Source organism: Chenopodium album, chromosome 7, assembly GCF_948465745.1.
Source record: "Chenopodium album chromosome 7, dcCheAlbu1.1, whole genome shotgun sequence".
NCBI lineage: Eukaryota > Viridiplantae > Streptophyta > Magnoliopsida > Caryophyllales > Amaranthaceae > Chenopodium > Chenopodium album.
In genome coordinates, this window is record NC_137840.1 from 73,864,577 (window position 1) to 73,874,082 (window position 9,506).

At 37.0% G+C, this 9,506-nt stretch overlaps 2 protein-coding genes across 2 annotated transcripts; both read left to right on the top strand.

Annotated features, from left to right (window-relative positions):
* Nucleotides 1–492: 492 nt before the first annotated feature.
* On the top strand, nt 493–3,856 carry LOC145639519 (glyoxylate/hydroxypyruvate reductase HPR3-like). Its single transcript, XM_081690776.1, has 2 exons — nt 493–1,028; nt 2,960–3,856. The coding sequence occupies exons 1-2, from the start codon at nt 570–572 to the stop codon at nt 3,482–3,484; spliced, it is 984 nt and encodes a 327-aa protein (XP_081546902.1). The 5' UTR covers nt 493–569; the 3' UTR covers nt 3,485–3,856.
* A 139-nt stretch (nt 3,857–3,995) lies between these two features.
* Nucleotides 3,996–6,842, top strand: LOC145639518 (glyoxylate/hydroxypyruvate reductase HPR3-like). The gene is made up of 2 exons (XM_081690775.1): nt 3,996–4,803; nt 5,864–6,842. The coding sequence occupies exons 1-2, from the start codon at nt 4,270–4,272 to the stop codon at nt 6,380–6,382; spliced, it is 1,053 nt and encodes a 350-aa protein (XP_081546901.1). The 5' UTR covers nt 3,996–4,269; the 3' UTR covers nt 6,383–6,842.
* The last annotated feature ends 2,664 nt before the right edge of the window (nt 6,843–9,506 follow it).

The following is a 9,506-nucleotide window of genomic DNA, read 5'->3' on the forward strand; positions in this document are numbered from 1 at the left end:
GGAGAAGAAAAACTATGCTATAAAAAATAGTGTAAATAAGGTTGTTAGGAGAGAAAAATAATACTTCCTCCGTTTTTTTATTATTGCACCATAGGAGTTAGGTAAAAATATTTTGGTAGTGGAAAAAAGTAAGAGAGAGAGGTAAAAATACAAAATTGCCTATTTGACATATTAATAAACTAAAAAGTAAGTGTGAAACAACAAGGGTATGTTGGGTATTTATAGTGTGAACACAAATAATTTTTTTCCTAAAAAGAAAATGGTGCAATATTTGTGAAACTTCCTAAAAGACAAGTGGGCAATAATAAAATAACGGAGAAAGTAATACCAATTGAATGTTGGTGTAGTGGTGATTGAGACTACATTTGGTGAAGGAATCGAACTGATGAAGGACTCGTGTTCGATTCCCCACAACAACAATTGAGAGGGGATTATAAAATAATTATATGTCCGTACTCCGACCTAACTAATTAACCAAATCATTTACCCAGAACCAACAGAATTGTGAATTAAATTAAATCCACAAACAAAACCAACCTTCCTTTCACCATTACATTTTTCTCTCATCAATGTCGGTCGACGCCAAACCACCACTACAAAAAGTCCTCATAATCAAACCACCACCAGCCTTTACCGTCCACGAATCCGAATTCTCCCAACACTTCAACTTCATCAAAGCTTCCGATTCACCTCTTCCGCTCCCAAACTTCCTCGCCGCCGCAAACTCCGCCGGAATCACCGCCTTACTCGCCAGTGGACACGTCCCTCTGAATGCACGTGACGTCTTCGATTACATCCCAAACCTCCGTTGCATCGTCACCACCACTGCTGGACTTAATCAGATCGACCTCCCTGAGTGTCGCCGCCGTGGTATCGCCGTCGCTTCCGCCGGAGATTCTTACTCCGTTGACTGCGCTGATCATGCGGTGGCTCTTTTGATTGATGTGCTTCGGAAAGTAACTGCCGGTGATGGGTTTTTGCGAAGAGGTGGTTGGACTGATAAGAGGGAATATTGCTTGGGTAATCGGGTAATTTCATCTTTTTAACTTTGATTCCTCTTTCTGTATTCTTTTTTACTGTGAATTGTGATTATTATTCACTTGCTCCATATGATGATTGTTGATACATAGAATTATAAAAAATGAATGATGGATGATTATTGATACATAAATAATTGTGCAAAAAAATATGTTTTGCATAAATAATTGACTTTGGTCTTTGGGATGTTTGGAACTAATATTAAAAAAAAAAATGAATGATGGATGATTATTGACTAACGATTATAATATGATGATTGTTGATACATAGAATTATGAACTAAACTAATTAGAGCCGAAGTGAAATGAAATAATCTGAAATGATTGGAGCTGAATTGAAGTGAACTGAGCTAAGGTGAAATGAATATTATATGAGAGTGGGAAATTAGGAGCTGAACTGAACTGACTTGATTGGAGCTGAACTGAACTGAACTGATTAGAGCTGAAACTAGGTAAATGTGAATAGACCCTAACACTTTGTTTGGATAGGAAGAAATGGAAGGAAAAGAAGAGAAGAGAAATGAAGGGGGACAAAATCTCTTGTTTGGGTAAAAGATTGGGGGAAGGAAGGGGAAGGAGAAAGAGGATCCATTTTCCCTCTCTCTATAATAACCATAATCTCTCCAAAATTGTAGAGATTTGGAGGGAAAATGGAGCTCACCTCCCCCTCCCTTTCTTTTCCCTTCCCTTCCTCCATTTTTCCCTTCCCTTCTTTTCCTTCCTTCTTTGCTATCCAAACAAAGCGTAAATGTTTGGTGATTATTTGTACTACATAATTAATACAGAGTAATAGCTGGTTTTGACGACTAATTTTAGTTATTTAACCTAATATTAGTAATAGCTAATTTTGACGACTAATTTTAGTTATTTGACTAGATTGATCATTCATGTACGTACTCTTTGCAACTCTCATGTGTCCGGAAGTAAGCTACTTATAGAATAATTGAAATTTGAAAGTAATACTTGTACATTATAGTCTTCTTCACTCTTCATATTCTATTATTTGTGATTTGTCCCTAGGATTTACAAGTTCACTGAATTAATTATAAATCCAAAAGATAACAAATTTATACTAGGTAGATTTAATAATTTTTGGCTTATTGCACATTTGCACAACTCTAAACTGTGACAAACCCTCTATTATATAAATAAAAGCAACTTTGTCACATACTCACATCCCATATTCCCATCCCACAAAATATCATCTTTATCAAATATCCCAATGGAGATCACTGGAAAACTTCAGCCGGAAAATCTTCCTAAGGTCCTCATTCTCAATCCATTACATTTCTTCTTCCTTTTCGAGGCCGAATTTTCTAAGCAATGTTACTTCATTTGGCCTATGACTCCCCTCTTCCCCTGCCTGAATCCCTCGCTGCTGCAAACTCTGCTGGTGTCACTGCCATGCTCATTGGTGGCACGTTCCCATTACCGCTGCTGACGTACTTGATCACCTTCCTAACCTCCGTTTATTACCATCACTGCTGGCCTCAACCATATTGACCTTGAAGAGTGTGGTCGCCGTGGTATTGCTGTATCCTATGCTGATGATGCTTACTCTGATGATTGTGCCAACTTTGCAGTAGCTCTTTTTATCAATCTTCTTCATAAGGTGTCTGCTGGTGATCGGTTTGTGCGACGAGGTGATTGGTGTTCTACTGATGGACTGTATTGTTTGGGTCATAGGGTAATATCATCTTAATCTAACACTTTTTGTCTGCAATTCATACATTTTAAAAGTCAAGGCATTTGCAAAAAAACTCCTACAGTCCTGCATACATTTTTTGTTTGTAGAATATATTATATATATCGAGATGAATCAAATAAGACAGCACGCTATTTGAATTTTCATGTATATTTTTGAAGTATCTGAGATTTTTAGCTTGTTGTGTTGCATATATTAATTACAATTAAACATGCAGTTAAAAGGGAAGAAGATAGGAGTTGTCGGATTGGGAAGCATAGGCTGTAGAATTGCGAAAAGATTGGAGGCTCTTGGCTGCAAAATTCTGTACAACTCAAGAAAAGAGAAACCATCTGTTTCATACCCTTACTACTCAGATATTCACGAGTTAGCAGCTAACAGTGATGCCCTGATTTTAAGTTGTGCCTTAACTGATGAAACCAGGCATATGATAAACAAAGAAGTGCTAACAGCATTAGGGAAGGAAGGTGTCATCATTAATATTGCTCGAGGGCCTATAATAGACGAAAATGAACTGGTGAGGTTTTTAGTTGAAGGTAAGATAGCTGGTGCTGGATTGGATGTTTTTGAGAAAGAGCCTAATGTGCCGAAAGAGCTGCTTGCAATGGACAATGTTGTTCTGTCACCTCATGCAGCCTATTTAACTCACGAGTCATTTCGTGATGTTTTTGAGCTTGCAAAAGGAAATCTCCAAGCTTTCTTTTCAAACAAACCATTACTTTCTCCGGTCATGGATGGATGATTCCTAAGAGGCTAAGACCTTGTTTCAGGGTCATACTCAAGCCAAATACAGAAGGTTCTTCCTCTGTTAGTAAGATATGAAGATGGTAGAGAGTTCATGAAAATATTGTCATAAAACCAAGAGTCTTGAATAACGACCTCAGCATTACAATAGTTAATTTCTGAGTTTGAAGCCTGCACGCTCGGCTTTCGCAGAGGAAGAAATGTATATGAAGCAGGGGAGTAAGTTGTTTTCAAGGTTCAAATTTGGATTGATGGAGTTTTAATTTATTTGAATGCTCTATGTAACTATGTTCAACCAAACAACCATATTCCTAAAGTATGTTTATTAGATTTGCTGTTGAAAATCAGAAAAGCATGTTAAATCGCTGAAGTTTTATTCTGAGTTTTTTTGTTGTTAAAAGTAATGCTGCAAGCAATACAAAGTGAGTCTTAAATGATGTAAAGCTGCAGGCAATACACTTATACACTCTCATTCACATAGTGCGGTTTTAAATGCTCTATTCACAAGAAGTACCTAAATTAGTTTCCATCGCTTAATATCTTCTTTGATTGAGAAAGTGATTGTGATTTAATCAGAGATTGATGTTTTTAAGACATCAACATTTTTTTTTTTTTCTCATGAGCAGTTCAGTTCAGTTCCTAATTTTCTATTCTCATAAACAATTAAATTCAGCTCGGTTCAGTAAATCAAAACAGGCTTTAAGTGGTAAAGTCGTAATATAACCAACAACATACCACCTAAGACCTAATCGTCCTAGTCTATATACAGTACTAAAGTCCAAAATGAACATCACCCTGAAACACACGTCTCACTCCCCTGCATCAATGGCGGACACAACCACCCCAAAACCCCACAATTCAAACCCCAAAAACCTACCAAAAGTGCTTCTCCTAAAACCCCCACCACCAATCTACCACCGCTTCGAATCCCAATTCTCTCACCATTTCAACTTCCTCAAATCCTTCGAATCCCAACTCTCTCTCCCGGAATTCCTCGCCGCCGAGAACTCCTCCGACGATGTCACCGCCATGTTCGTCACCAGCCTCGGCCCTCGAATCACCGCCGCCGACATTCTCGACCACTTACCTTCCCTCCGTTGTATCGTCACCTCCACCATTGGTGTCGACTTCATCGACCTTGACGAATGCCGCCGCCGTCGCATTTCCGTCGCTAATGCCGCCGACGTTTTCTCCACTGATTGTGCTGATTCTTCCGTTGGTCTACTAATTGACGTTCTCCGGAAGATTTCTGCCGCTGATCGTTACGTTCGCCGCGGAAATTGGAGCGTTTCTGGTGCATTTCCGTTGGGTAATCGGGTAATATGCAAATTCAAAACCCTAGTTTTTATTTGTACTCAATTGTTATTAACTTATGTTTATTGATGGCATTGGAAATAATTTTTGAATGAATTCTTTGTATTTTGTTAGGCAATGACAATAATTTCAGTTTAATTGACCGAATTGTAGCTAACCCTACCTGAAAATTGATATGACTAATAATCTCTGATTAATATTATCAACCCAGAACACTAGTTTGAGCATGATCCAAGTTTTAACTGAATTATACATTTGGCGCCTAATCCATGGGTTTAACCTGACCCCTACTCAACTAGTCAACCTAATTGATCCAAAGTCAACTCAATTCAACTAATGTGTCTTATAAAATGATCAATTCAAACTTTACTTGTGGAAATATATTCACTTCATTTTGATTTTTAAGTACTGATGAATATCATAATGATTCTAATATGATCAATGTTTTTTTTTCCCAGTATGTATAATCTTTGAAGGGATTACCTGTCTAGTTGTCTTTGCAAATTTGTCTTGCGAATAATATATGAAGAAATGAAGAATACTTGTAAATTTAGAAAAATTGTCATATATCTTGTTAAATTACCCAACTTTTGTGTAATGTAAAAGAATAAATCATTGAACTTTGGGTTGCTAATTTGAAATTTTGGCTGGGATGCTGGGGTGTTAGAAGTGTTTGAAACAAAGTTAAATTTTCTTTTCATATCTCAGCAGACTCTCAGTTGTATAAATACAATTATACATGACTACACAGCTAACTGCCATTCATAAGCCTACCGTTTCTTTTTGAAAGGTAGAAGAGAAGGTAGAGAACAGTAGAACCCCAACAAGTTATGCACGGTTTTCATTTACCATGTCATCTTTAATTCCAATTCCCATAGCCTTCGTGTAGCTTTCGTTCAGATAATCATCCATTACAATTTTATGCATGGCCTGTATTGAGCTTTGATGTTACTCTTATCACTCTAACTTTCACAGCATCCTAATTAGCAAGTCACTATTTTCATCTAGCTTCACCCGTCCTTTCTTCCCTAATGTTGTTGCTGTTTGCGTCATCTGGTTTCAGCTCGGATGCAGGAAGATAGGGATCGTTGGTTTGGGAAGCATTGGCTCCAGGATTGCAAAAAGACTTGCGGGCTTTAATTGCAGGATATTGTACACCTCTAGGAAAAAGAAGCCTTCTGTACCATACTCATTTTATCCAGACATCCATGAATTGGCAGCTAACAGTGATGTTCTTGTAATATGCTGTCCATTAACTGATGAAACGAGGCATATGATAAACAGGGAAGTACTATTGGCATTGGGAAAGGAAGGAGTTGTCATCAATATTTCTCGTGGGTCGGTAGTTGATGAGAAAGAGCTGGTGAAATTCTTATTGGAAGGCCAAATAGCAGGTGCTGGGCTGGACGTGTTTGAGAATGAGCCTATTGTGCCGAAAGAGCTATTGGCATTAGACAACGTTGTGCTATCACCTCATCTAGCTGCTTGCACAGACGATGCCTACCATGATTTATACGAACATGTGAAAGGAAACTTGCAAGCTTTTTTCTCAAACAAGCCACTATGCTCTCCAATAGTCTGATAGGTGATTCATTTGCCATTTTCTCATGCAGGTTTGTCTTAAACTTTCCTGTAGAAGCAACAAAATTGCATTGTCTTACAAACATTGTATGGTAGAAGATTTCTCCTCTGTAGGCAACTAGGCAAGCTTGCTGGAATGTTGAAATCTGGGTTACCTAACCAAACACATGTAGTGAATGTCATGACGATATGACTTTACTGGTGGGTTCCGAATTTCCTCAATGCCTGTAACTAATTCAAAATAGCACATGTATATTGTGGATATTATCATTATTTGATGCTCTGATTTTCACCTATGCCGTCAGAGACCTTGTAATAAGATGCTCATGGGCGGCGAATTTCTCAATTCTTTTTGATTTCTGTCTTTCCCATTCCTTCCATAGTCAAATTCTAACAAGTGTGTGGAAATCAGCATCGATTGACTCGATACTTCTGCTGTTATAAACAGAGCCTTTTGATTATCTTTAGGATGTAATATGTTGAATTATGCTTGTTTTAACTCATAGATAGAGTTGAGTGAAATAAAGATTTGATGCTTGCATTAGGTTTTAGAGTAAATTCCGAGTCTATAAGCAGAATAAAACTTGATTATGCTTTCGAGAATATTTCTTTTATTTTTGAACTCAGCACAAAACAAGATAGGAGAAAGAACCATCTTATTTCCATATTTCTGCAGGCAGGCCAAGGATATAGCATTATACGGACGAGGATTTAACGGAAGTTTATTAGTATGTAGGATTAGGGCCTGTTCTCTTACGTTGAAATTCAGTTCAGTTCATTTCAGCTCATTTCAGTTCAGTTCAGCTCCTAATTTCCTTCTCTTATAAAATATTCATTTCAGTTCAGCTCATCTCAGCTCAGCTCAATTAAGCTCCTAAAGAGTTGTTTGGATCAAAACTTTTGATTTTGAAGGGCTTCTCGGAGGATCTTATTGTTTGAAAGGGGTTTGTAACAATAGAGGAACATGTCTTTCTATTTTAAACTTTGCCAAGTTAACTACTTTATTATATGTTGTAATCATATATTCATATATTACCATTGTCTTAATTTAATTACAACACTGACTTTTGCGCTTAAACTATAAATTTTCTACCAGTATATAAAAATCAAATCATGTCATGTAATATGTTTTGGGGTTAAATTTTATGGTACATTTTTTTTTTTTTTTTTTGTTAATATATAATTACATATATTACCCGTTAAAAAAAAAAGGTTACAAAAATTAATGGTCATAGTTGTGCATTAACACGCGTGTCAAACGAACTTTCTTGATTAATTTGAAATTGGAGGAGTAATATATATACTACTTTCGTTTCATATTATTTGCAACGATTTAACATAAAATGTGAGCGAAAAATGTCTATCAGTTGCAAATAATGAAATAATATAAAATGGAGGTAGTATTCAATAATAAGGAAAGATAATTTGAGTGGTTTTTTTTTTTTTTTTTTTTTTTTTTTTTTTTTTTTTTTTGAGTGGGGGGCTTATTGAAGGTGAGTAATTAGACAAAATTGGTAATGTAATAGTGGGACATTACCTTACACTTACAAAAGAAACCTACTCGTAAGTTTGCTAAAGTTGTCTGTTTCCTTTAATCATGGGACCTGCCACTTGTGCAACTTATCTGTATCTGATATGTTTTTTGAGTGGGGCTTCTCAATCTTTATAAGACAACAACAATCAAGCTTTAGATTACATTATACAGCTGTCAATTCGAGTAAACGGGTTTGGGTCTTGTAAGAGTGGGTCAGGTCAATTCGGGCCGGGTTAATTCGGATTAATTCCATAACCTATGCGAGTCGGGTTTGGGTTGATCATTCTTGAGTCGAGTCATACTTCTTATCGTGTTTGGGTCGGGTTAATAACAGGTCGGGTTACATTCGGGTTGGGTCAACAATAGGTCGGTTTGATTCGGGTTTTCACGGGTTAAAACGGGTTAGGGTAATTCTCGGGTTCGAGTCGGGTTTGGTTCAAGTCAATAATTTGCGGGTTAGAATCAGGTCGGGTCATTCTCGGGTTTGAGTCAGGTTCGGTTCAAGTCAATAATTTGCGGGTTATAATCAGGTTGGGTCATTTTCAAGTCGGGTCATTCTCGGGTTCAAATCGGGTTCGGTTCAAATCAATGATTTGCGGGTTATAATTAGGATGGGTTATTTCCAAGTCGGGTCATTCTCGGATTCAAGTCGTGTCATGTTCAAGTCAATAATTTGCAGGTTACAATCAGGTTGGGTCATTTCCAACTCAAGTCTTATTCGGGTTCAACTAACTATAAATAGATAATTATCATTTTTATCAAGCTAATTATTTCCTTTGACTATAATATATATGGCAATATACTAGGGAACTATAGTCTATAATTTAGGAAGATAATTATCTCCTTTGACCATACAACAAATATATACTATATTTAACTCTTAAATTTGATCGAGGATGATGCTCCTTTCTTTTGCTGGCCTGGACCGACTTGGTGTCCCTAGACAAAATGCTTTGATCAACAATAATAAGGAGGTCTAAATTGCATTTAAGGTGATTTGAAATCGGGTCAGGAATAATTTAGGTTGAATTTAGGTCGGGTCAATAACAAATCGTGTTAATTTCGAGTCAAGTTAGTAACAGGTTGAATTTTTTGGTCGGGTAAGTAATAGGTCTGGTAAAATTCGGGATGGGTCAATAATAAGTCAGGTTTAATTTGGGTCAGGTCAATAACAAGTTGGGTTGATTTCGGGTCATGTTTGTAAAAGTTTGGGTTAAATTTGGGTTGGGTTATGAACGGGTCAGGTTGAATTCAGATCAGGTTAGTAACAAGTCGGGTTAAATTCGGGTTTTTACAGGTTAAAATGGGTTTGGGTCAATTTCGGTTCAAGTCGGGTTCGGTGCAAGGTAATTAAATTGGTCGTTGTAAACCGGTAAATCGGTGCAAGTTGTAAACTGATAAATTGGCCGTTTAAAGGCAAATAGGATGGTTCCACCCACCCAATTGGACTCCCAAAGGATATTAGGGATCATGATAAACATTTCGGCAATTTTTATTTCAGACAAAAAAAAAAGTCAAAAATTTTCAAAATTGAAACCTAATGTCCATGCTTTTTGAGAAATTTTGAAAGTTTCATGGCCTTGTGACCCAA